This window comes from Accipiter gentilis, chromosome 33 (assembly GCF_929443795.1).
Source record: "Accipiter gentilis chromosome 33, bAccGen1.1, whole genome shotgun sequence".
NCBI classification, from domain to species: Eukaryota; Metazoa; Chordata; class Aves; order Accipitriformes; family Accipitridae; genus Astur; species Astur gentilis.
The window spans coordinates 17754027-17782026 of NC_064912.1; the positions used below are offsets into that span (position 1 = coordinate 17754027).

The window sequence follows — 28000 nt, forward strand, 5'->3', positions numbered from 1 at the left end:
TCCGGCCCCGCCTGCCCTATGCCCCGGGGCGGCGGGATGACCCTCTCCCCCAGCCCTGCCAGGGGTGTTCCCAGCAATCCGGGGGTACCTCTCGGTTCCCCCCATGAGCTGGAGGACGGGACACCCCCCACCCCACACCGGGCAGGGAGCGCTTCCAGCCACCCCCAAGGTCGGGGTGCGGGCCGAAACCACGTCTCAAGGCGAGCAGGCCTGCCAGGCTGCTGCATGGGTTGGCAGCACAGGTATGGTGCTGCTGTGGGGTGCAAAGCCTGCTCCGTGGGTCCCCCTCTTCCCCCCTTCACGGTCGCAGGGCAGCCCTGGTGCCTGGTGGGATGTGTGGGCACTCGGGAGGAAGGACAGTGCCTGGGATGGGGGGTGTGAGTGTCACAGGCAGGAGAGGGGCTGTGTTTTCCTGGTGCTTTGCCGATGGGGTTGGCCAAACGGCCCGAGGGAGCCTGTGGCCACCAGGGCTTCAGGAGTTAAATCAACGTACCACAAATTGAGGAACAAGATTAGGGAATAAGCGATCCGACTAAATTCCTCGTGATCCCAAGCCATGGCAAAACGGGACGAGGCACCGTGAGTCACTCCAGAGAGAAGCAGAGAGAAGGGGAGTCAGCCAGGAGGTAAGACCAGCTGCCGTGGGCAGGGTGGCCAAGGAGTGCGGTGCCACGGTGAGTCCTGCCAGGACCCGGACCTGGACCCAGCGAGGTGGTGGGCCGAGGCAGGGTGCCAAAGGGTGAGGAGAACGGTGGGCTCGCCAGGAGGAAGGTTTGTGGGTGAAGGGCTGACGGTTACACCAGAATACACCTCGGGTACTGTTCTGCCTACTGGAGTGCACCGCCCTGGAAGGTATTTGTTGAAGGAACAGTATTTTAACCTAATCTTTATCAGTCTAGATGGTTTTTGCTATCTTAATTTGTCATTGGTCATCCAAAGAGGACCCATCACAGCTGAGGGATTTGGGTTTCCACGGTTCTGTCGCTGGCCCGTGTTCGGTTGCTGTTGTAGGCTGTTTATGGAGGTGGTATTCCAGCAGCGCCAACGCCAGCAGCAAAACCTGGGTCAGTTTCTCTGGTTGCGGTAGTTTCTGTGATGTGCAGATGCAGATGCTATCGAGAAGGACTTTATATTAATTATATATTAAGTTATATAATCTGGCTTTGCATATACATTTTGTGTACAGTCACTAGCAAAGATGTTCTCCTCCCCTGAGCCGTAGGAGCTGCAGATAATAGCACTGTGTGCTGTTACAATTTCAGGACTCCGGCTTGCCGGTGATGGAGAGCATCTCTTCTTCCCCTTCACCCTTCTCTGCCAGTTCCCCTACAGTGCAGTCTGAGAACGCCACTGCCCATGACTACTACTCCGGCCTGCAGAAGAGCATGCACATCCTCTCCATGGTGGTGTACAGCATCGCCTGTTTGCTGGGGGTGACAGGGAACGGCCTCGTCATCTGGATTGCAGGCTTCAAGATGAAGAAGACGGTGAACTCTGTCTGGTTCCTCAACCTGGCCATTGCTGACTTCATCTTCACCTTTTTCCTGCCCCTCAGCATCGCCTACACTGCCCTGGGCTTTCACTGGCCGTTTGGGAAGCTCCTGTGCAAGCTGAACAGTACCATCGCGTTCCTCAACATGTTCGCCAGCGTCTTCCTCCTGACGGTCATCAGCATGGACCGCTGCATTTCTGTGGCCTTTCCTGTCTGGTCTCACAACCGCAGGAGTCCGGAGCTGGCAGCCAGGATTGCACTGGGGACGTGGATCCTGGCTCTCCTTCTTAGCTCCCCGTACCTCGTCTTTCGGGACACAGTGGTCAGTTCCAGGAACATCACCAGCTGCTATAATAATTTTGCACTTTCCGATGACTACACGTCCGAGGCAACGCGGAAGCTGTGGAGGATGCGGCATAAAGCGATGATCGTAACGCGATTCTTATGTGGGTTCCTCATCCCTTTCACAGTGATTCTCATCTGCTACAGCATCGTTGCTGTCAAGCTGAAAAGGCGGCAGTTAGCCAACTCTGCGAAGCCATACAGAATTATCATTGCTGTCACAGTCTCGTTTTTTCTCTGTTATTTCCCCTATCATGTCTTCTCCTTGCTGGAAATATCCAAAAACTCTTCCAGTCACGAGATGAAAATGGCCCTTTACATAGGGATCCCCTTGGTTTCCAGCCTTGCTTTCTTCAACAGCTGCATCAACCCCATCCTGTACGTATTTGTGGGGCCGGATTTCAAGGAGAAGTTTCGCCAGTCCATCCTGTCAACCTTCGAAGGGGCCTTCAGCGAGGAGTCAGTCCTGGGCAGTCTGACCAGCCGGCGGAAGTCCAGGTCTGCTTCGGAAGCGGAGGTCCCGAGGGTCTGAGCAGGCACTGGTGTGGAGGGGGCAGTTCTTTTCTCTGTGATTTCCCTTCATTTCAGAGCTATAGTCATAGGACTGGGGGCTGCGAAGGGCTGTGCATGCTAACGAAGTGTGATTTCACGTTTTGGAGGTATCTCAAACCTAATATGACTTAATATATTACAGAAATTAAACAACCATCTGGGGCTGCAACAGGGTGGGAAAGTCAAAGTACATTTTGCTCCTTGAGTCACTTCCTTGGCTGCCTTGTGTCCCTCTATCTCTTCCATCCCCCTCTGGTTCATCATACCCGGCAAAATATCTCCCTGGCTGGCCACGCTGAGGGGGCAATCACAGCCTGGGTAGTGGCTGCCAGTTGTCAGGCTTGGTTGCCTCATCACTGCTGATCTCTTACAGCTTCCAGTTTTTAACAGGGGACCCTTTATAAAATTCGCTGGTTTTGTGACTCTGCTGGCAGAGCTCCCTTTACTTTCCTTTCCTCCTGGAGCTCTCAAGGAGGGAGCTCTCAGGTGCTCTCCACGCCGCCCAGCCCAGGGTCACCTTGTACGCGTCCGGGGAGGCATGTGGGGACAAATCCTGTTTGCATCTCTGTTGGGTTCACCTGCCTGCAGTGCATTTACACGTGGCGACCCAAGGGGAGATTTTCTTCCCTGCCCTTACCAGACTTTCCTGGCAGCTCAGCTTTGCTGGGGTTCCACCACAGAGCAAAATCAGGTGCAGCTGCACTGGCAGAGTACAGCTGTGCCGGAGGTGTACGGCTGCGCTGGAGGTGTATGGCTGTGCTGAGGTGTACGGCTGTGTCAGCATTTTGGCTGTCCAGAGGAGAAGAAGAGGGAGGGGAGAGCTATTCCATAAGTCCCTTGTAATTAAATTAGTTAACAAAATACAAAAATCCTTTCCCATGTATCATTCCAGTCTGGTGCATGCGCTGCTAAAGCTTAAGGACAAAATAATTTAAAAAAAAAAAAAGCAGCTTGAACGTGCATTGGGATCCATCCAGAGGCACTCCTACACATGCAGCTTTTAAAGAAAAAGGGTTAAATGAAATGGCTATAAGTATTTTTCTAGGGTCTGGAATAGCTAGTAAGACACTCATCTTTTCTCTCCCCAGATGTGTGGCAGGACAAATTATTGGTTGTGCTCCAGTTCCTCAGGTTTGATGTACAGCATAACTATTGCTGAGCAATGCTTGTCTGTGTGTGTGTGCATTTGACATGTTTCTGGCCCTTAAACAGTGAAGATCTGACATTTTATACTGTTGGTGAATGAATATTAAACCCCATTAAACTTATGTAAAACATACCCAGCCTGTTGTGTTGCCTGTGTGATAAAACACTTGTTGATGCAACCTGACCGAGCATGCTCTTCTTTGGTAACAGAACAACTAGATAAAAAGATTAAATACTCAGAATTCGGAAACCACTGGCATTAGCAGCAACTCTCACGACTGAAGCAGACAGGACTCAACTTGGGTGTGAGGACTTGCCTGGGGCACTCTGTCCATGTGGATCTGAATGCCAGCCTGCAGCTCTGGCTTATCGTTGGGTTTCAGACCTTTTGGCACATTTGAGAACCAGTGGTTTGGAGAAGAAATAAGACCAAGTGTGGCTGAGCTGGGTCTACTCCAGTTTCACATTTGCAAACTGCTCAGGATGAAGATGGTGGGCATTTTCTTCCTAGGCTTGATCAGCCTCTAAACTGCTTTAATCTTCATAGTAGAAAATGTTGGTCACGTAAAAGGGAACGGTAACGTTGAGGTGCTGTCATTCCCAGCCCATCCTAGGCAGCTGAACGATTAGGTGACTGTATCACACCTCCCTCTCCTGGCCTGCCCAATCTGCCTGTAAAATGGCCCAAGCTACCATTTGTCCCCTTCATCCTGCCAGAAGCCTGCCTTGGAGCGTCACTGCTCTGATGGCTGGAAAGTCTCTGACTCCCAGCCTGAACTAACGAATTTACGTGTACCTCACTATTCTGCATGGATGACGTTACCAAGTGAGAGCTGTCACTTGAACATGTTAGGGATTAATTATGGGTCTGCTGGGCCAGGCAACAATATATGAAGGTTGTGATCCTACAGGCATGCATGTACTTAACCTTAAAATCATGCATAAACCTGCTGAGAACAGGGAATGTAACAGGACCATCCATATGTCAAGCATGAGTGAACAGAGATTTACCCTTTGCCACAAATTGCTGCCTGTCATCCAGATAAAACTGTAATGTTTGCTATGCAGCATGCAACTCGGGGGCTATTTACTTGCTCCTGGTGATAAACTACAGCATCGATTGCAGTGTCAAGGTTGTGCAGACCAGCATTTGCTGTTTCTGGTTTTCCTTATCTGTTTGCAGAGCCCATGTAATTCCCTGTGACAAGAGTCTCTGAGAGTGTTGGACCAAGGCCTCAGATTCCTGTCATGCCTCTCTCCTCATCCCCGCACCCTTGAAGCTCCAGACTTGAAGTATTTACCTGGTTTGTGGTAGGAAAGAAAGCAATTTTCTGGGTCATTTGGACATTCAAGGTGGGTACAGGGTTCCCATGGGACAACATGATTTAAATGAAGCAGACTGTCTGGGTGATCTAAGGAATTACCACTGGAATACCGGTAGGTAACTAACCTACAGAGCACCATCTCCTTCCTGGCATCCCAGCCTAGCCTAGCATTCCTCTCACACAGCAGCTCTGTTTCACTGGCTAACCCCGTCCGAACCCAGAGCTGAGACCAAGCTGCTCTCTCTCCCTCTTGCAATATCCCTCCCAGAAGTTACCTCCACTCTTAAGTGGCACATTATTATGCTTAAGCAAAATAGTGTGTCTTTACAAAGCTGAACATCTCCCTGCATGATGGGGAACGGACTGAGAAAGCTTTCAGACAGCCATTCCTGAGAACACTTGCCAAAATATTGCTGGGAGAAATAAGAGAGAAGCGAATGTTTGATCGATGGTAATGGCCATTGCTGTGTTACAGGATGCACTTGAGATAGAGATGGGTCTGTCATCCCAGGTTTGATCTCTAGCCTTTGTGCAATAAGAAACCATGCTGACACCAGTATGGGGTCAGGCTGTCAAGGGACTGGTTCCAAGATAAATCTCCCATTGTATCGAGTTCCCTCATGTTCAGACTATCTCATCATCGCAGTGATAATTGTGATAGTCCCTCATTCCTAACTGGAAATCAGACTGTTCATTCTCTCTGATACTTGTTTGTCATGTGCTTATCTAGAAAAGCTTGAATGAAAAAAAAAAAGGGGGAAATTTCTTTCCAAAGACGTGTAAACAATCCAAAGAAGTTGAATGACTCTTTTGGCAGCTGTGCCCCCCTCTGACGCAGCTTTGCTCTCAAGGCTCTTTCAGATGCGATCGGATGGGTGGAACAGCCTGAACCCCCCAGTATTTGCAGTCATTGAGAAAGATGCTGAACCCGCTGCCCTGCTGGTGTGAGGCTTTCATTGGTCCCACGGAGGGGCCGATCCAACAGCCCCACTCATACAAACAGTGGGCTGGGACGGGCAGAGTGAGCCATTGGGGCATGCGGGGTTCAGGCTGTGCATGGGGGAGCCTTAGCTGAGAGAATAAGCAAATTTTGATAGTCAGAGAGTTTGGTATGAATTAGCAGACCAGGGTGAGCAGTCTGATGAGGTCACTAATAATTTGGTGTTGGGCAAGGTAAATACAGAATCACCAAAACATCTTGGTGAAGAGCTCAGAAAGACTTGGCAGGTGATTTTTGGCTAGAGGATTTGTCACAGGCTGTGCCTTCTGAGTGCAGAAACTGCACTGGCGGAAGCTGTGGTCCAGAGCTGCCCTCCAAGGAAGGTAGCAAGGGACGGTGATACTTCACTAGCTGGTGTAGATGGGAAGAATTATGTCATCAGGCCTTATTGGGTGAGGGATGACAGACCTCTGTATGCTGAAAAGAGAACTGACAGAATCCAAATTACAGCCTGCTTGTGTCCTATCTTGATTCAATCACAGGCCTAAGTGGTACTGCATCAGTGTTACAGTTTTGGTCAGACTAGGGTCTAGCAGGATGGTAAGATGTTCTTATATCTTTAGTGCAAGAGAAAATAACTGTGGTGGTTTACGCATGCTGAGGGACAACCATGGTGTAACTGGGTCTTGTGACACAGCTGATTCTGTAATGAAGACAGGATATTCGATGAGGATGCATCAAGAATCTCAAGGAGTTAAAGCCTGGGGTGCATTGCAGCACAGAGTAGATCCTCAACAGCTGTGGATGATTGCTATGCCTGGCAGTTGTACACTGTTTTAGCAAGCACGTAAGTCAGGGATCTCAACAAGAGCTCTCGCTGCCTTGCTTTGGAGGAGTACAGCAGGTGACTCTGGAGCTGGGAGAAGATGCAGACATATAAGGGAGGAAACCAGCCAAGGAGGATGTGGCAAGCAGTAGCTCAAGAGGAGAAGGTATTTTCTCCTTGGGACCTGGATGAGAGCATGGAAATAGAAACTGGGCTCAGAATAGTTAAGAGGAAAGAGGGAGGAAGGGGTGGGAGCTAAGACAGCCTTGAAAGTACCATCAGCATGATGGTGGGTGCAAATGAATGAGAGGGAGACTGCAGCAGGTGAGGAAGTTCTCATTAAGGAGAACTTAAGGAGGTAATAAAAGCCTCTGTGAAACCTAGAAGTCCCTATGCCTTTCCTCTGGTGAAACTTTCCTGGTGAGTAAAATTTTTAAGCGTCCCACTCTTAAGCTTGGGGAATCAATTTGTTAGATAAGGTAAAGCAAAAGACATGCACGGAGGTCTGACAGCAGAACCTCTTCCAGAGCTTGCTGAAGTCAGGCAGGAAACAATATGGCAAGTTACAGGACTGGTATTGGTAAAAGCTTCTCTGTGAAGGAGAGAAACTGGTCATAGTGTTAGTAAGTGGTGCAGGCCAAGCTTTACTACCCAGGTCTCCTCAGCCTTTCTTGGTGTAGCAGCTGGGTGAGGGTCCCACCCAGCATGGGAGTTAACCTGCTATTGCCGATCCAGGGTCAGGCCCAGCACCAAACTGGGAAGGGAACAGGGTGCTCTTTGCTGGTTGCACTTTGCTCCTTCCTTGCACTTTTCCCAGCTTGTGCTTAGCTATACGGGGCAGGGTTGGTACCAAATCTTTCTTTATACCCCCCCAGCATATCTCTGTGCAGCTGCGTATGCAAGGCACAGGATCTTTTCTCCTGTACTGAATTCTGCTTTAATTTGCAAGCTTGCTCTGTAGTGACCAGTGACTAACTCAAGCCCTTCCTATATGTTCACTAAATGCCTGTACAGGGCACGATGCACGTGCACTCTCTGTAGAGGAGCTGTAGCTTAGTTCCGTAAATGGCAAGTCACACTAGGACCCAGTAGGTACGACAGAGAGGAACAGGGCACTAACTAGTGTTTGGCACTAACTTTGTAGCTGTTCATGGTCCCTAAAATGACATGATTTCACTGTCCAGTTCAACTGCTTTTGTCTAAAGGCAAATCAAAGGGCAAACCACATCTGTAAACAGAAGGTGATAGATGTTAACTGGATGTTATGCAGACTTTGCAGGTCAGAACTGCACACAAACACCGCAAAGCAAAGAGAATCTGCGAACAAAGCAAAAGGCGCTACTGCCGGTTCTTGTTTCAGGGCAGTGTTTGTTCCAACCCTCACCCTCTCATCCAGCTTGAGACATTTGTCTGTGCAGTGACCTGTTAAACGCTGGGTATTCCAACAAGCCTCTCGCCTCTTTGTTTGAAGGCTGGTTGGAGATAACCCTGTGCCTGTGCTGAAGCTGATGCAGCAGATCTGTTAGTCATTGCAGACTGACACGGAACTGAGAGCACTGTTAGAAACAGGAAAACAAACTGAACTTGGTGAGTCTTTCAGTCAAAGCTTTGTGACTCAGGAGGAACAGGACTGTAATACAATAAGTCGGTGCCTATTTCCTGCAGATAGCCAGGCACTAATATTTGATAAAACAATAAGAGAGTGCTATCTACCCACCTAGCCTTTCACATCGATGTATTTTCTGTTCTGGGGCCTTTTTTAAGGCACTTTGGGTTCCCAGATGTGGGGAATGCTATTTTCCATATCACTCCCAAGAAATTATAAAATTACTCCTCCCTCCCTTGATTCAGAAATACATTTATAGCTGCTTTGAGTTCTGCCTCCCTAGCTGGGTAATATCCAAGCCAGCATCTTCTGGAAATCAGACACAGTCTCTCCCAAGGCAGTAAAGCTGAAGGCAGGGGAGGAGGGAGGTGGTGGCCTTGAGTGTGGAAGTGCTTGTGTGCTACAGAACCTCCCAGCAGGCTCAGAGGGGCTGAGTAGGGTAAAGGATGTTTTCAGGATGCCTTGTAGGATCTCTCTCTCTCTTGTTAGGGGAGACCAAACCTATTCACAGGGCTCCATTAGAATCAAATCAAAAGGTTTCTTTGGTTTACCATGTCTGATAATTTTCAGGTGGTTTGGTAGGTGAGTTTTAACATCTACCTTTTTTTAAAAAACAAACAAACAAAAACCCTAAAACAAAACAAAAAAGCCAACCTGGCTGAGCAGTGATGGATGGAGCTCAGGAGATTGGATGACAGTAGCATTTGTCTTCTCTCAGGTGATGGATGCAGGCTGTTGTCCAGCCAAGCACTGGATGAGCAGTGCCCTTCACCCTGGCTGGACTAGGTGTGGGGTTTTTTTGCACATCTCTGCTTGCCAGAGTTCCATCTGGATTAAGAAGAACAAATCTCTGTGAGCCAGTATATTCACACCCAGGAGATTTTCAGAATTCCTTAGATGACTGCTAATTGAATCATTATAAATGAAATAAAATCCAGGTGCTCATCTTGGAGCAACTATTTGTTAAAGTCCTAGCATTGGGATAACATATTGTAAAATTAACAAATCCCTCTCCCTTGGGAGCTGAGATTTAAATTCACATTCCTTTGACAAGAAAAACAGAGGTGGGAAAGAAATTGATTTGCTCTGAGAAAACAAAGGCAGCAGCCTTATAAAAAGGATCAGAAGACAGAATATTTTAGTTCCTGGTCCTGTGGTTTGCTTAAGCAATGTCAGGAATTTGGGGCAGCATAAATCAAATAGTCAGCAAATTCTGGGTGCCCTAGGGTATTGAAAAATGCTTCTGGGGAAGGCTGCTAATTGCATTATGGGTCAGTGCTTCACCATGTGTTGTTTCTAGCTGTCCTGCCTTAAACTGCTCTGCCATGCCAGCATGTGGTGAAGTCCTGTGATGAAGAGTGATGCTAAGAGAGAAATCTCTGCTGCTCTGTGAAAAGGCTAACAAAATGCTCAAAACCCCCTTCCCCTTTGTCCTAAAAGCTCCAAAACAAAACAAAAAAAGACCCTACCAGGGTCAACGACCCTGAATCAACTGTGGAAGCACCAGCCTGTAGGCAGAAAAATACAGACTGAGAACAGTGGGGGTGGCAAGATGTTAGGAGAGGTCTATTGTCTTACACTTAAGTGTAATTCTTAAGAAGAGATTCTAGGAAAGGCAGAGGATCACTGCTGCATCTCTAAGGGTTCAAAGAGGCTTATGGCCTCTCTGCTCACATATTTCAAACAGATGCCTTCGCTTTGTGCGAGTGCTGCAAGTGGAGTGCTCTACATCTGGCAGCTGCTCGGTGGCTCCAGGTTAAATTGCTCTCCTTCCCTAGCTCCGAGTCTGTTGAAAAAGCAAAAAAGCAGACAATTGATGAAGCCTTGGAATGTGTGAAGCAATAAGCAAATGTTGTGAAATACAGGGAAACACTGGCCCGTGAATATTTAAAATGGAAAATGCATCTTGTAATGGCAGAAACTGCAGTTTGAAAATATAAATCTACATGTTGTCCTTTTACAGGCACATTTGGTGAGCAGTCCTGGCAGCTGTGGCTTTTCTTCCTCTTTCATGGTAAGGCCAGTACCAGCGGTTATTTGCTGGGGTGCTCAAGGCCTTGCTCTAATGCATCCTGCAGTCCAGGAATAATTAAGTTTAATTGCCTTTTGTGAGGAAAAGCTGCAGCAGAAAGGATCTGATTTGTACCTTTACACTAAATAGTAAAATTCTGATCCATAAAATGCTATTCATCTTGGGCATACTGAAAAGAGTAATTTAAAACAGCTTTTAGCTACCCAGCTAGTGGGAAAACATGGTGCTTTTTTTTTTTTTTATTTAGAGAGGGAAGCCCTGGCAAGAGCTTTATCCTCCTGTGTCTCTGCAGGCTGACTGTAACTTAGTCAAAGCAGTGAATGGACAGAACTTCTGTCATGGGTGCTGTCTAGCAATAAAGCTGGGCTTTTAAACAGGGTGACTAAAATCAGCGTCTTGTTGCTGATATCAAATGCATCTTCACCCAGTTTAACCTACGTATGTTGCAAGGAGCACACTGTTAGAGACTCTGGACAAATTGTGTATGCTCTAGACAGTATAAGGGAACTGAGAGACCACTGATTTGTTTCTTAAATCTATTTTCCAGAAAACATTCCTCCTCTAGAAACACCGCTGGGTCTGATAGCAAAGGCCAGCCAGTACCACAGTGCCCAGCGGCGATGGCAAGGACCCACAGCTGTGGTGGTGGTACCCAGAGCAGCATGGCGGTCGGCCATCCCTCTGACAGGGATGCAGGCATGGGAGCTCTGAAACCCGGCACCTTGCGGAGATCTGCTGTTTTATGTTGTATGGACTTTTCATCGGGGCTCTCACCACCCTGGGGGGGAATGTTACCCACCCATCGTACTCTTTCTTTATTGGGGGGGGGAGGGAGAGCTGAAATCCGGCCTTGGTACTGGGCTCCCTACAGCATCCCATTCCTCATCGCGAGGCTGAGGGGGTAAGATGGCGCCGGCGGCGACTCCCCTCAGCCGCGCGGCCGTGGCGGGAAGGCTCCGGGGGGGGGGCGGGGAGGGCGTCGCCTCGTGCCCGCCCCTCGCGCGCCCTACCCCCCCCCCCCCCGCCTCCCTCCCTCGCGCGGCGCCGCCATCTTGCAAGCGGACAACCGGAGGGGCTGAGCTCCGCCGCTGCCTCTGCCTCTCCCCCTCCCCTCCGGCCGGGCTGCCTTCTCCCGGGGCCGGGGGGCCGGAGCCGGCAGGTAAGGCCTTCAGGAAAGGGGCACGCCCGCCCGCTCAGCCCACTTCAGCCGGCTGTGTGAGGGCAGGACATCCCCCCTTCCCCAGCGCTCTCTCCCCTTCCCCACACGGGGTTCCGCCGCCTGAGGAAGGGGCTTCGTCGCCCTCCCCTCAGGGGCCCTGTGGGAGGGGGGGGGGCTCTCCTGGGCGGCCCCTTTCCTGGGCTGCCGGGAGCTCCTCGCTGTCCGCCAGCTCCACAGGTGAAGGGGAGCGGTGTGCTCGCTCCCACGCTGGGGGCGGCGGCGTGCCCAGGCCTCTCCCCTGGGAGGAGGGAAGGGATCCTCAGGTACCCTGGGGTGCCTGGGCGGGCTTCCCCTCCCAGGGCGTGTGTAACCCACCTGGAGCAGCTGAAGGACTTGTAGGGAGGTGTGGGGTGGAAGGGTCTACCCTCTGCTGTCTAGCCCAGGGGGATAGGTTAGTGTGGAGGGCTCTTCTGGGCTGGGGAAATTCCCCATGGGGAGATGGGTGAGAGGGTTCAGTTGCCCTGCAGCCTGTGAGGATCAATTCTTTACCACCACGGTTATTCCATACAGTTATTCCTGCCTCTCTTGCTTTCTGTGTGGACATGCTCAGTTCTTGGAGGTGTAAAGCCAGTCGGAGTAGGGTGTCATGTGTACCCAGTCCAGTAATTGTTGTGTTCATCATGGCGTCTCTGTGTAATTGTGTGCAGCCCAAAAGAAAGGGTAGGAGTTTGTGGGCTGCAGCCTACTCTGTGGTGCGTGTGTTCTCCCAAATTTAATGCAGGCTTGGAAGATTTGTCCACCTCAAGCCAGAGAGTTATAGTCCCATGTATCCTTGTGCAGTCACGTCTTTACACACCTAATAAAGTTTTGTGAGCTTTCTGTCATCCCAACACCTGTTTCAAGGTCGATACATCAATATTACTCTACAAATGCAACTTCCTCCCCCCCACATGCACACTGTAGGCCACTTGTTGCTGTTGAAGTACATCCCCAAGAAAGTCCTTGACCTGTTGTTATGTGAAGAGATATGTTCAGTGTTGCTTGTGAATATGTCAATATTTCACTGTGGTGTAAAATGCACCCTGAACAATAATTGGGAACCAACAACTCTTGTCTTTCAGCAGATCTCTTAACTCCTCATTTCCCTAATCCATGGATCAAAGAAGGTAACACAATTGGAAAAAACTGTGTCTTCAAAAAACCATGTGAATGTATTTAGTAGCATTGAAAGTTGTCTCTATGTTGTTCCCATCTAATCACACAAGCAGGGTGCTTTCAGGTGATGTTTGAGACCTAAAAGCATTTCTAGTACATGCTCACTTTGTTGGATTTAAGATGTATCTTTAACACCATTATGAATATTTGATGGATGATGGCCCTTAGTTGACAGCTGGGAGTTACAGAGATTAAGTGTACAGCAGAACAAAGGAAGAAACACTAGCTAAGAAATAGGTTTCCCCTTAAATTGTTGGGTACTTAGTTGGGGAGGGTTATAGGGATATAGTTGAGCTTGAGACTGCATGTCTGTAACCATACTGCCTTCTATGATGATTTTTTTTTTTTTTACCTTCTCGTCTGAAAGCAAAGGCTGAAAGGGGTGGGGTCTTGCTTTGCTGGTATATGGGGGAGCACCAGGTTCTAGTGGAGTCAGAACATCTAGGTGTTCAAATTCTGTTGCTGAAGTTGTCGCTGTTTGTGCTCTCTTTCTGCACAGTTTGAAAGGTTTGATGACAGGCAGGTTTTCATTCACAGCAATTGGGCGTAGCATAGATGCTTCATGAAAAAATTTGTTGTTAGGAAGTTCCTGACTTGACTTTGGCTTTTAACTGAGAATAAATCAGGTACAGTTTCTGTGATGAGGTCAAACTGAGCAGGAGTATGTCTAGTTGTAAAGGTGGGCTGAATGAGTTTCTTTATAGAGTTAGCCAGCTGTTCCTGTAAGATGAAAACTGTTCTTTTTCCTCTAGGTGCTGTTTTGGAGTACTTAATAGTTGATACACCATCAGCTTTTTGGAACAGCTTATGTGTGGCTCTTAGATAATTATGTTTCTCAGCAGGGAGATGTTTGCCAGGAAAGAAGTTATTAATTTATCCTAACTTCTATTTACTTTTGTTTTGTTTTGAATTATGCCACTTGTATTTGATATTTTTAGTCCCCTACATAATGCTGAAATGGATGATGAAGGATTGGACTATTTATACAGCAGAAGTGAAGTACAGTAGCCTAGGACTTTTTGAGTTGAATGCTGCTTTGGTCTATCAGTGGCTGCTGGTCAGTGTGATTTATTTTCTTTTATTTGAACAAAATGTTATAGTAGAAGAAGTCATGAAAATGTCATGTTACAAAGAAGAATAAAAAGTGTCGAGATGGAATCCCATCAAATCCTCTTTGGGATTAGTGGTTTGTGCCTTTGTTTGGAAAAAAAAAATTGTATTGATTTCCTCTTGATATTTTTCTCCTGTTTTCACAGGAGAAATATTAGTATCAAAGAATGGTAACAACTGCTTCACCAATTGGATGCATTGTGCAAGAGGTCATTATTTACAGCTACCAGCTTTATTGAGCTCTTCCTTACCTTTCATCCTTATTTGTAAGTTTATGATTTTTTGCCAAGTGATGGAAAGATATGCACCTATGGAAATAGACTCTTCTAGCTAATTTAGCAGAGCCAGAACCCAAGAGCTCTGCTTAGCTCAGTTCTACCTCCCACTGGCTTTGTGATCTTGAAAAAATCAATAAACGTTGCTCACGACAAGCTGATAGAAAAGAGAAATCTGTGTTACTAGATGATAGCCTGAGGAAAACATTTAAAAAAAGAAAAAAAACAACCCAAGAAAAAACCTGTTGAAGTTAGGAAGTTGTCTGGGAGTATCTTTGGAGGCCTCCAAGGAAGCATTCTGCTGGAGGGTACGTAAAGCTTGGGGGCAGGAGAAGGAAGGCAAGGCAGACTGAACTCCCCTTCTTTGTGCCTTCTAGTTAGGTATGCTGAGCTAGGTCAGTAAATGTTATGGCTTGTGGGTCACAACATTCTGTAAGGGTATATTCCTGGTACTGTTGAAGTGGTGATAACAAACTAAGAATGCTAGAAAATACAGGCTTATGGGAAACTCTCACTTTCTAAACAGAAAAAATTTGTTTCTTTTTTGTTTTTAATGTTGTGGCCTTAACAGACCTTTGATCTCTTGCAGTCTTTTAGAAGTGGAAAAACAACTTAGGTTTGATGTTTTGTGTGCCATCAACTGAAATTGGGGCCATCATGAATATAACCAAGGGTGGACTGGTGCTGTTTTCAGCTAATTCCAATTCATCATGCATGGAACTGTCGAAGAGGATTGCTGAGTAAGTAAAATTTCCTTCAGGGCAGCTTAGGATCTTGGTGTTATTATGATGGGACTTATTTTAGTAAAGACTGATTTCTCTGTTTAGGGAAAGTTATGTTGGAAAACTGCCACGGTTTGCAAGAACATCTAGTGCACTGTATTACACAGTGTATTTCAACAGATCAATAACAAAATAACTTGTGTTTAAATTTTTCAGTGGCAGGTTGTGATTGGCTGCAGTAGATTACAGAGAACACACGGGAAAATTAATGTTTGGATAGTGTTAAATAATCATAGCAGAAGTTTCTATAATTTTCTTACTCTCCTTGTAGTGGAGTTTTCTTAGACAGCAAAGCTGCATCTGTCCCACTCGCTGTATATTTTAGATGGCAACGTTTCTTTAGCTTTAAATGCACAAATGGCTTCAGCAGAACTTTTATGACTTAAGTAAATTTTTACCATGCTACTATAATGGTACTGGGATACACAACATTACCAGGAGTATTGCACATGATGGATTTCTTCCTGAGGCTTACGTACCCAAAGTTAGGTACAGATAGGAGGAGAAAGGAGAGTGCAAAGGAACTCAAGTTATGCATGGCAAGGACTCGGCCATAAGCACGTAGCATACTTGGTTGTCTCCTTTTTCTAGTGATGAGGGTCTGGTAATACTGAAGTAGATTAAATATAGCAGACATTAGTCTTCCATTATTCATCGAGTAGTGCTCACTAGTATTTCCTATTTACTCTACATTGACATTTTTTCCATAGAGAATGATTTTAAAGTCATCTTTTAAGCATTGTGTATATGTATGTTGCTGTGTGTATATACATATATATATATGGCAACATAAATAGAATGTATATAGAAATATATATGAAAAATGAGAAATTGTTACGTGATTTAGTAATCAAGCATTATTTTCTTTCCACTGCTTGTTTGTCTGAGCTTGACTTGAAAATTAGTTTAGCTTAGCCTGCAGTGCAGCTTCTGGAAATTGTAGATGCTTCCTTAAGAGATTTCCACTATAATTACTGGTTTTATGGTTTGGGATTTTCTTTTCTTGGTTTTCTCCTGTGAAATATAGCCTTTTCAGTAACTATTGCATTGTATGGTTTTGCATTTGTTTTGCCCTTCTTTTCCCCATATTGACGACTCCTTCTCTTTTTTCTGCTCCTGCAGGCGCTTAGGCGTTGAGATGGGGAAGGTTCAGGTTTATCAAGAGCCAAACAGAGGTGAGCATTTAACTGGCAAAACTGGAAACTTAACCTAACTATGATGTGCATATATTGGCTACCCTTTTCGTAGACTCTGCTGAGTTTTGCTATTGCAAATATTACATATTTCTCTTCTTGGCAGAAACAAGAGTGCAGATTCAGGAGTCTGTGAGAGGAAAGGATGTATTTATCATCCAAACAGTTTCAAAGTGAGTAACTGTTTAAAGACACTGTGCTAGCGTTTTGACATGAATTGTCCATAGGAATGCTTCTGTTTTAATTTTTTTTTGCATTTTATGTGTATGATACACTATAATAAGCTTAGATTAACTAGATAGAGGCTTCTCTTTGTGGTTTTTTTTTTGTTGTTACTGTTTGGGGGTTTTCTTGATATGTGCATAAAGAAGACTTCAGTATAAGCTAACCTCTTGTTATTTTAATTTTCAGTGAATATGTCAATGAAACTTTTCCCTGGGTCTCTGCATTCTTTTGCTAAGTGCGTTCTTTTGCTTATGTCATTATCTTTAAATTCTTCCCTTTTCAGCTACCCTGTCTGCAGCACCATTACAAAGTTCTAAATGTAGGAGGAACATTTCCTAGGCAATGTGTCCCGTGATTCAGAAAACAACTTCTTTTTTTTTTAATGTGAAAAGAACTTTACAAACGCTGAGACCTTTTTTTTTAATGACAACAGAAATAGTAGGTCTCTTAGTTGATGACCATTTCTCATCTAAAAAGATAGCCTCTCAATGTTTTCATTTAGGGGAGAAAATAGATGGTAATTGTTAAATATTTAGCATAGAGGAATATGTCGTAAAGCCTGAAACTTCTTTTTAAAAAAAAGCTTATCTATATCAAAAAATATACATATATTTTGGTTTGTGCAGAATAGGAGATGTTGGAGATAAATTATGGACTGCTTTGGTACAGCAACATGCTGTATTACTAAAAGCCTGAAAATGGTATAACAAAAACTTCTGAATTGCCCAAAATAGCCAAGTGAATAAAAAAATGAAGTGTAATTCTAGTGAAGAATCAAAATGTTGGGTCCAGGGCACTTGCCGTTCTGAGGTGCACAGCTGGATTCTTAGTGAAGATTGCTCAGTCACCATACTTTCTACTGCATTGGAGTGAAATCCCTGGAGTGGGTATAAATATTGTGTTGAATATGGGATTTTTATGCATGAGATACAGAACTAGATGCTTCTCGTTCCAGGGATGTGAATACTACGATCATGGAACTCCTGATCATGGTGTATGCTTGTAAAACCTCCTGTGCCAAAAGCATTATTGGAGTGATTCCTTACTTCCCGTACAGCAAACAGTGCAAGATGAGGAAAAGGGGCTCCATTGTCTCTAAACTACTGGCTTCAATGATGTGCAAAGCTGGTAAGAATTCAGGTTGTATGAAATAATCAGGGCAATGGGGGCTTCTGCTGTCAGGTTTCAGGTTTAGAGGTCTGTGCACAAGTTGGGACTCTTTAAAAATAACTGCCTTTTTTTTTGGTGAATTTAAAACCCATGTAGGAGGGAGAATGTAGTTAGAAATGTTTCCAAATGATGAGTTCATAAAAAACCCAAGCCTGTAACAGCCATTTTACATTGTGTCCTATTGAGCTGGCAAAATGAGTCTGCTGGACTCTGCTGCTTTGGGCCATGATATATCTCTCATAATACTGTTCTTTGCCTTTCTAACACTCTTGAACAGTTGTGCTTTGTCATTTCTAGCCTGTTTTTTACCTGTTGGATGAATACACTTTGTGTCTGTCCTTTACATTTGAGATGATGTGGGATAATGAGATTATTCATTTTCACAGCCTTAAATAAGAGCCTTTTCTGCTCCTTTTGTTTTGCTCCTGTCCCTGGGAAAAATGGGCAGTTACAATGAACACAGTGTGATCTGGTTTCTTATTTTGAGATAAATGTTTTGATGATTAGAATTTGGGCCCATTTTTCAGGAGTTCAGTACTCTAACATTAGCTGTGCTGGGGTCTTGCTATGGGGCATAGGACAATTTGTCTTATTAGTGCTTCCATTTTGTCATCTGTTGAGAAAAATCTTACCTGCCTCAGTGTGGCACTACTGAGTCAATTATGTAGAGTGTTCTGAGGTTCTTTTAAAAGGACACTGTGGAAATCTCAAAACATGATAATGCTGGTGTACTTAAGAGGGACATAGTTAATATGCTATGTACTTTCACTGAGTATAGTATTCTTGTTCTAATGCAGCTTAGAGATTGTTTTCTGGACAAACTTCAGTGAAACTTACTAGAGAAATAAAGAGTGTGTCTGTTGTTCTCTCATACTTTTCTTGATGTGCTTCTCTGTATGTCTTTTTATTTATTTATTTATTTTTTAAAAGGACTAACTCATCTTATTACCATGGATTTACATCAGAAGGAAATACAGGGCTTCTTCAATATTCCAGTTGATAACTTGAGAGCGTCTCCATTTTTACTACAGTACATCCAAGAAGAGGTGAGGAATGCCTGCCATTACCATTGCTTTTTTAAATTATTTTTTGTCGTGTCTCAAGGCTTCTGAAGCAAATTCCTCTGAAAAGACTAAATCTTCAAACAGAATTTTAAAGGGGGAAAGGTCATGCTGGGGCAAGGAACGGTGTTGAGGCAGTTGGTTCTTTTCTTCCCCACAGGCTTAAGTTTTGCTTTCATGAAGAGCTGGTGGTTTTTTATCCATGCAGAGATACTGTTCTGTCTTAGATATATTCCACTAACTAGTATTTAAAAAAAAGAGGATCTTTTTGTGCTTGATATCCACTCTTCCTTTCCTATTTCTAGTTTCCTTGACATTTATAGGATGGACTGCTTGTGTAGGTGTAATTTATATCGCGTTATGAAAACACTTTGGAGGTTAAGTGAGAGAGCCTATTGATTCTACTCTGAAAGTAAGAACAGATGACTTCTTGTGTGGAAATCTTCACCTGCTGTTTGTTCAGCATGCCTTGACTTGAGGGGCTTAACTTCTGATGTTCTTTGCGTCCATTTCTCCATCTTATAAGTGCTTTGAGAAGTGCTCCTGGTAGATTCATACGTACAAATTGTACAAAAGATAATTGTAGGTATAAGATGCATAGTATGCCTCTGACTAATTATAATTTGGAATAAAGCAAATGCTTTCTTCCTGGTGAGAGAAAAGGTTTAGCTCACTCTTACTTTTAAATCCAAGCTATTTCTTTTTATAGAGATATGAATGCCTCAATTTAAAAAAAAACAAACAACAACAAAAGAAAACCCAAACTGACATGATTTTGTTATGACAGTGTTAAAATCTGTTTGGGGAATCAGTTACCATTTGAATCTGTCGTGATCAGTTGATTTGGTACTAGAGTCAAAGAGGATGTTAGAACAAAATTCCAGGCTCTGGCTTTGCCACGGTCCTTCATCTTGTATACCAGGGAAGAAGCATTGCACATTGTAAGCACTTCCTAAGTTAAAAAAAAAGTGGAAAACCAAATATGCAGGCACAAGACAAGTTATGCCTTTATATGTTGCTTGAATGTATGGATTATGGTTGATAACATCATGTTCCTGGTTTAGTCTTGAAGCACATTTTGGTACATGAACTCTTGACGGTTTACAGAGAATTGTTGCAGCTTTGAGTCTGGCACTGCTGTGCAGTCTAACAAATGTTTGTTGAGATCTGCTGAAGTATGTGTAGAGAGGTTTTAAAAGATAATTTCAGTTTTTCATTTCTTCATTCCTCTGCTTGTCCATAAGATGACTTGCTAAAACTGGAGTTGACTGAATATGTCTGATCACATGGGATCTATATTGGCAAGTACCTTCACCAGCCAGGTCATTTATAGTATCTTTTCTTAAAAGTTTCATCCAGCGCTGCTCAGGAAGAATTTAGTATTCATCTCAAGTTCATGGTGGCAGCAGCTTGCCAGATATCCTGCATTGTGAATGCCAAAGCATGAAAAATGTTTCAAATGGGAGTTGTGATGGCGTGTATGGAGTAGCATGAAATAGAGCCAATCTTGATAAGAACGGAGGTCACTTAAAAAGCATTTAACTGAAAGTTAAGAGGATGAGGGCTTGTAGTTGTTCCCTGTTGGGAATTTATGCATAGGTGTGGAGAGAATTACTTGGTGTTCTGGGATGAAGACAGTCCAATCAGTGAAATTAATGTGGTATAGAAATAATTTGGTGATTTTCCTTTGTATGCTTAGCAAATGTTCAATACTCAGTGTCTTCTCTTTCCTATGCGTGCATGTTAGAGTGACGTAGCTCTTTGTTACGAGGAGTTGTTGATGACTTACTATGTTTTGGATAACATTTCTGGCTTTCTGACTTCATTTTTAAAGAGCTGAGAACAAATTTGATAATTTGGCAGGGGAAAAATGAGGCAGTGATGTCTGAACAAGATCAAAGCCTTTATTATGTCAAGTGGCAGGCCCTGCCTTGTCCATACTTTCCATCATGTTAATCTGTGTAGCCTGTTGTATAACTAAGTGTTTATAAAGGACAGAACATGCTGAATTCCCAGTATTATAGGTGGAGTTAGTAGCATTGTGGATTATTAATGTTGCCTGACAAGTCCTCAGGAAAGCTCTTGTTTTCAGTTGGTTAGGCCCATGCCCAAATTCAGAACTTAATTTTTTCTTTCCCATGCCTTTCCCAGCTAGAGTGCTTTTGGAAATATTCAGCCAGTGTGGTTTGTATGTTTGAGGATAAGATTATAGAAGAACTTACCTTCCTTGTGTTTGGAAAAAAACCCCAGTATTTCCATGCTCTGGAACTGGTATTTGACATCTGGCAGCAAGGCAATGAACTGGATGTCAGAGTATCATCCCCTCCGAATTTGTGAAATTACAACTGTAACAGAGCAATTTACATGTATTTAGTAAAGTGTCTTCTGTCCCTGAACACTGGGATTCGAGGATTGAATCTGCTCTGTACGACTTTGCTAGCTGTTGCAGCTGAGAGTGGCTGTGGACTATTGTTACAGCAACTGATGGAAGGACAGGTTCTCTGTATGCTGCTCTCTGTGGCAGACAGATCGTCCCAGGGCAGCACAGTGAAGGAAAATGCTGAGTTTGCAAGGAAGGGGGTAAGATCAGATATTAGAGGGAGTATAGATTGCTGTCGGAAAGGAGGGCTGGGAGTGCGAATGGTGGAATGCTTAAGAAGTTCTGGACAGGGAAAGACAAGTCTAATGTGGAGTTGCTGTTTGTAGGGAAAATGGAGACAAGGATAAGAAACTTTGGAGAGATGTGGACTAAAATGCTGGCTAAATGAAGAGGAGGAGTCGGGAGTGAAAGGCCAGTATGAGAGTGGGGCAGGGCAGTGGCAGCAAACTTTGGAGTAGACTGTGCTTGTGAAGACTGACTGAAGTACCCATCAGACCTTGAAATGAAGCCCAGACTTCTTGGACATACACTTTGCTGCTGTTGGCATTTGCATCCTCTAGTGCTGATCTGCGTAGAAGACAGTTTGCAGCAATATTAGACTGTGACTCCAGGATCAGTGCAGTGAATGCGGAATGTTTATCCCTTTTGATCATCCATATAAAGAGTCAGTATGATGTGATGGAGAGACAGAGAGGTGTTACTTTTTTTGGTGTACACTGAAAAACAATAGGAATTAGATAAAATGCTATGTTTTCAAGTGATTAAAGGCTGCTGTGTGCATGCACAAGACAAATTAAGTTGAACAGGAAACTTCAATTTTCATGGTTTCCTGTTTCTTTTTAACACTTGTCCATGTAGCCCTGGTGTTCTTCTAAAGCAGTTACTTTTGTGTAATCTGTAATGTAACATGGTGTTTATGAAAGGTACAGTTTTAAGTTAATATCTGAATTTTCTAAATACCTGTTTTTACTGAGCTGTGAACTTTGATCATGTACCATGGATTCTTGAGGTTGCTTTCTTATGTTAGGTAAAATGTTCGATGCTTAAAATTCTTCTGGCAAAATCAAGTTCTCTGATTCTTACTGAGTTAAAATTTGTCTGAAGATATGAAGTAGACATTGCTATCTGTTATTTACTACAGATACCAGACTACAGGAATGCTGTAATTGTGGCCAAATCACCTGCATCTGCAAAGAGGTGGGTAAGATCTGCTCTCTTGTGTTAGAGCAGGAAATCTCTATTGTGATTTTGTTCTTAGGATCAAGTGAAGGACAGATATCCAATAATTAGAAGATGCAGCCTTCAAATATCTCCCAATTCTACTTTGTCAGATGTGTAGTTTTTACATCATTGCTATAATCATAATAAATCTAAGGAGAGTAAAAACCAAACAAACAAAAGGATGAGGTAGGTCAGTACAGTGCTTAGGATAAAGAAGGTATTTAATTGTATTATATTTGTGTGCATTTTCATTATAAATTTCCTGCTGTAAATTAATTAAAATTGCTGGAAGTATAACGCTATTAATCCAGAGTAATTGCTTAACATGGTCATAACTTAGAACATGGTTGATCAGATCCTAAACACAGATGACTTACTATCTAGTATGGTGAAACACGATTTGATATTTGAGATGATTTTGATTGTGAAGTCCTTGTTGGCTGAACAACTGTTCTTAACCCATGAAGATTTTTGGTTGACTGTTCCTAAACTCTTTGGAATTACACTGCTCTCAGCAGGTGGTGTAAGAGTTGGACAATGGTTTAAGAGATACTGTATTTGCTGTGGTGACAAGCCAATAGTTTGTTGAAAAGTTTTCTAGCCTTTCATGCCAAGGAGTCATGATACTCTTTGGAGGAAAGGTTTTTGTTATTTTATACAGCAAATCAGAAATACTTTAGTTTGTAGAAGTGTAGTGAGGGGAACAACTTTCATCTTTCATCATCTTTGTTTTCTAGGAGTAATTTTTATGTGATTTCTTCAGTTTTGGCCAGTTATTTTACATTTGCTTGTCTTTGTTTCTTTTACTTGGTGTCAGTATTCCCTCTTGGGTGTAGGCAGGCATTTGTTTTCATGCTCGTCAAGTAATTGTGCATGCCAGCAAGTAGTCTACACATACCTTTAACTGATCAGACAGATAAGTTGCACAGGTAACCGATCTGTGTAGGAGAGGACCCCGGAGCTGTATTGTTTAGCTTCTTCATATGTACATGTGAGCATTTAAGAGCAGTATTTGGGGAGGTACAGTGTATTTGGAAAAGGGTGATTGAATGTGTCAGCCTAATCAAGGAAAACACTTTTCAGATGAATGCATACTGTGAAAGAGAACCTTCACTGGATGAAGTTGAGAATGTTTCTGTGGTTTCTGAGCTCACTGGAAAATGAATAACTCCTTTTACTGTTACTTTGAACTTTATTCAGTTTAATGTTGCATTTTAGAGTAATTACTATGATTTTGTTGATAGGATTACGCCTTCTAAGTCATAACTCTTAAGATAAATATGTTTGAAATCATAATTTATCTGTAGTTAACCACTTGAAAAAATATCCTCACTGTATGATAACCACAGGGCAGAAGATTCTTTGTTTTTAATTAACTGAGCATCACGATGGGCAAATTATTCTCTGGACTTTGAGTTGTTTGGATAGTGAAACAAGGCTTAAGCGTAAGGGAGATGATTCAGGCCACGGGTCTTAGATGCTAATGTTACAACAAAGTGACTCACTCTCAACTTGCCAGGCTCGCTTTCACCAGAAGGATACTAGATCATGGGTTTAGGCTAGATACCAAACTCTTGGGTATGCAAGGTGATGTAGGATGAATCTGCTAATTTTCACTTGCTGCTTCCAGTATCTGGGATACAAGCACTGTCTGTGAAATTCCTATTTTCCTGACTCTCTGCTTTCCCCACTCCCCCAGCTAACCTTATACTTCTTTACATAAATTTCTAATTTTAGTTGAAAAAATACTGCATGGTGAAGGAGCTTTTTGTAAGCTTGTAAAAATCTGGGCTGTTTAACTTTCGAGGTGTGGTTTGTCAGGCAAAATGATCATCTGGATTCTCTTTTCTGTAGGATTATGTGTTAGAAGGTCAGGATTATTATCTTTAGTGCAAATCTTGCTAAAAATAAATAGGTGAACACTTGTTTTCTGTTTTCATGTGAATATTTATTGCCTATTAAATGTAGACAATCCAGACATCTAGGCTATTCTTGGTTGGTTAGATGAGACCTGCTAAAGCATGGGATCTCAAGAACGCTGAAGGCAAGGAAATGTTTTTTTTGACTGTTGGGCAAAACAGAAGGGAGTAATCAGAATTATGTGACTTGCAGCATTTATCCTGTTGCTTCAAGGCCAGTATCGGTACTTGCAAGGTTATTCTGACTCTCACAAGCCTGGTGAAAACAAGATACTAAGGGGCAAGGGCTTTCTTCTATGTGTTTTCCTAAAATTTTAAGATCATTCCATTTTTCCTCTGAAACGTTAGAAATAAAATGGAAATAGATTAGGATTGTATGTATGTAAATAATTTTAAATTTAATGTATTTCTGGTTTTTTTAACCCTTTCCCTGCAGGGCACAGTCATTTGCTGAGCGCTTACGGTTGGGAATTGCTGTGATTCATGGGGAAGCTCAAGATGCTGAGTCTGATATGGTGGATGGTCGACACTCACCACCTACAGCCAAAAATGTAGCTGCTATTCATCCCAGTTTGGAGATACCCAGTAAGTAAGTTTGTGTGTAAAAGTGTTCACATCGTTTTTTGTGGGTTTGGGGAATGGGGCTGGCAGTGATGGACCATCAAAGAGGAGTGGTTCTTTAGGGGGAAAGAAGATTACTTCTTTCTTAGTAGGGAGAAAAAAAGATTCCTTTTTGATGCTCTTTCTCCATGGTTTTAGTGCGAGGCTGTATGTGAGGTCTGTGCCCTGTGTAGGGGAAGGGCTGTGTCATTACGGGTAGTCAGAAGAGCCGCTGGCAGAGGCCTGGCTTTTTTGCCATTTATTTTTCATGTTGGAGTTTTTCTGGGACACAGAGCTAATAAGCTGAGCTGACACTGGTTTTGTGCATAGCTGTGTAATGTCACGGGCCTTGACAAGTAACCTTGCTGAATGTGGATGTGATCTATAGCTGCGCGAGCAAGACTTCATTGCTTAAACCTACCTTGGATCTCAGTTAGGGTGATTGAACTGGTTGTGTCTGCAAGCCACTCTATTCTCTGTACTAAAATTAAGAATTAATTGAATCGGTTAAGAATTTGGGTGTAAATGAATGTAGTTAATGCTTTGGCTAAGCTTAAAAAAATCATCTATGTATTAAAATCCTGCTGTTTTTTCCCCAGTAATGGTGTGATGGTTGAAATAGTTGTTGCTGCCTTTCTCTCTATAACAGTGGTGACCCATGCAAAGCAGACATTTCCACACTTGAAGTAAATTGTATAAGCTTTTCTCTTTCTTTCTCCTTTCTACCCATCTAAAAAAAATTGCCATTAATTAGTGCTGATTCCCAAGGAAAAACCACCCATCACAGTTGTTGGAGACGTAGGAGGAAGAATAGCTATTATCGTGGTAAGTAGGATGCCATCACTTCTGATAAATTATATTAAACATGTTAAAGTTGCAGAAATCAAGTAGATATTCTGCTGTATCAGCAACTAAACTTTGGTTGATGGTGGACTTCTGATACTTCACTTATACCATGAGGCAGTATTTTGCACACTTACTGAAGGTGACCATGTGAACTATGAAGAGATCCATGCTGAAAAGCAGCATTTGGACCTTGTTTCTATGGACAGGCCAGATAAATTTCTGTTCAAGTGCTTGCCTGAAGGTGAGGAGTTTCAGGTGGTGCTTATACATCAGATTAGGGGAAAATCACCATGTTTCTGTTCTGTGAGTTTAGAAATGCCAGTGAAGTAGAGATGATGCCGTCTTATGAAGCAGACGTCTTATGCCGTCTCTGAAGCAGAATGTAATCTCTGGGCTTGTCATGGGAAAAGCCAATTTCCTGTTAGTTTGGTTTTTGAATGAATGTCAGTTGTCTGGGCTTTTCTCTCTTCCCCTCATGGAGCAATCCCTCTGCCCCTTGATGTTGCAGTAGTTTTGGACACTCTGCTTTTCTGTTCTTTGGCCCTCACCATCTAGCTCAGGTGTCTAAAGAACAGCATCAATAAAAATGGCCATTTTGTGTTGGCCGTAAACTGTTACACTTGAAGAAGATGTAATGTCAATCTGAGTGTGCTGTGTTGATCTGTCTGAGGACATGGTGAATCTTCACTGACTCGATCTTATTTTGACAGGATGACATCATAGATGATGTTGACAGCTTTCTTGCTGCAGCCGAGACCCTAAAGGAAAGGGGGGCTTACAAGATCTTTGTAATGGCCACACATGGCCTGTTATCTTCAGACGCTCCCAGGCTGATAGAGGAATCTGCAATCGATGAAGTAAGCATGGATTCTGAATTTCTGATCAAATGATTTTGGGTTTTTTAAGCAAGCAATTTTCTTCTGATTTGATTCTTAAAATATACTGGCATTAAGAATTTAGTTGGGAGGTTTCTGGGTTCAGGGTTTCTTACCATGGAGTTGTGTGCTAGAATATTAGCATCTAAGCCTCCTTAAACTATAGCAGTGGGAAACTAGGGAAGTAGTGAGATGATGGACTGGCAGTATTAGCAGACTTTTCCCTTCAGTGCGGGGGATATTTTCGTACCTTACTTTAGACCTGCATGGCAGAATGAAAGGAAGGAAGGACAGTCCCTTTAGTATCCATGGATACATGCAATCCTGTAGCAATGCATGGCTCTTCCTAAGATTTTGACCCTGATAATAATGAAAAATCTTGTTTTCATCAGCAAGGGTCTGGTGGGTGGACATTCCCTTTCGCAGTTCTAATATGGGAGGTGGAAAATGTAATGGAGTTAAAGTCTTTCTGATGATTTTTTTCTTTCTATAGGTGGTTGTTACAAACACAATTCCACATGAAATACAAAAACTCCAGTGCCCTAAAATCAAGACTGTGGATATCAGCATGATCCTCTCAGAAGCCATTCGCAGGATCCATAATGGGGAGTCAATGTCATACCTTTTCAGAAATATAGGACTGGATGATTAATGCTTCTTATTTTAAAGAAACACCCTGGGCCAAACTGGAAGCGAACAGATAATGAGCTGTGAAGCATCATGCTTACCTTAATATTTCTATTGAGCCACTTTTTGTTTTCTCTTGGTTTAAGTATCAAGGTAGAACAGTTTTTAAGAGCTTTTTTTTTTTTTCTTTTCTTTTCCTTTGCAGGGTTGGTTTTTTTGGGGGTGGGTGGGAAATAAACATTTTAAAAAAACCTGTTCTAGTTGCTTTTAGGTTAGTTGCACTATATACATGATGGAAAAAACCCCAGAAAACACTTGAGGCAAGAATTTGGCTTCTAAATTAAGCATTCCTTTTCCAAAGCTGCTTGCTACAAGTGCTTTAAAAGATAATAAAATGAAGTGACTGTATAATATTTGCATTTTAAAAGCCAAAAAGGTTGTACTGTTGTATGCAGTTAAGTGATTTTGTAGGAGTGCTTTTATAGAAAAGCATATGAAATATGCACCTGTATTTATTTTCTGCAACAAAGAATAAAGACTTGTTTTGTGTGAGCTTTCTAAAAATGTTCATGTACTAGTAACTTGTCTTCTAAAGTGTGTCCACTTAAAAATGATTTGTAGGTATTATGTTAGTGAAAGAAATCAAGAAGTGAATTGATTCTTTATGCCAACGTGTTACTTTGCAATATGAACAGGATTCAGGCTTCTTGGCAGTAAGGGGAGTAATGTGCGTTTTGCTTGTTGTAGCCAAACACCTGCAAACGAGGAGGAGAGGCTGCTTTTCCCTAATGCTGATACTTGTTGTCATTTTTCAACCTGTCTTATAGAATCATTTAGGTTGGAAAAGACCTTCAAGATCATCGAGTCCAACCATTAACCATGCCCACTAAACCATGTCCTGAAGTACCCTGTCCACTCGCTTTTTTAATATCTCCAGGGATGGTGATTCAACCACTTCCCTGGGCAGCCCATTCCAATGTTTGACAACCCTCTCAGTAAAATATTTTTCCTAATATCTAACCTAAATCTCCCTTGCCGCAACTTGAGGCCATTTCCTCTTGTCCTATCTCCAGCCACCTGA

At 43.3% G+C, this 28000-nt stretch overlaps 2 protein-coding genes across 6 annotated transcripts; both read left to right on the plus strand.

The window, feature by feature from the left end:
- The first annotated feature begins 432 nt into the window (after nt 1–432).
- Nucleotides 433–3117, plus strand: LOC126033917 (chemerin-like receptor 1). The gene is made up of 2 exons (XM_049790997.1): nt 433–674; nt 1263–3117. The coding sequence occupies exon 2, from the start codon at nt 1281–1283 to the stop codon at nt 2364–2366; it is 1086 nt and encodes a 361-aa protein (XP_049646954.1). The 5' UTR covers nt 433–674; nt 1263–1280; the 3' UTR covers nt 2367–3117.
- A 2757-nt stretch (nt 3118–5874) lies between these two features.
- On the plus strand, nt 5875–27487 carry PRPSAP2 (phosphoribosyl pyrophosphate synthetase associated protein 2). 5 transcript variants are annotated; one of them, XM_049791003.1, is made up of 14 exons: nt 5875–7043; nt 8095–8210; nt 10193–10243; nt 13892–14011; nt 14610–14760; nt 15925–15977; nt 16102–16168; nt 17176–17348; nt 18321–18436; nt 21973–22028; nt 24408–24556; nt 25326–25396; nt 26128–26274; nt 26786–27487. In XM_049791003.1, the coding sequence occupies exons 5-14, from the start codon at nt 14642–14644 to the stop codon at nt 26942–26944; spliced, it is 1110 nt and encodes a 369-aa protein (XP_049646960.1). In that variant the 5' UTR covers nt 5875–7043; nt 8095–8210; nt 10193–10243; nt 13892–14011; nt 14610–14641; the 3' UTR covers nt 26945–27487. The 5 variants fall into 5 exon arrangements, with proteins under 5 accessions (XP_049646960.1, XP_049646958.1, XP_049646959.1 ...); XM_049791001.1 differs by lacking the exon at nt 8095–8210; XM_049791002.1 differs by lacking the exons at nt 5875–7043; nt 8095–8210; nt 10193–10243 and adding an exon at nt 11289–11420.
- Nucleotides 27488–28000: the final 513 nt, after the last annotated feature.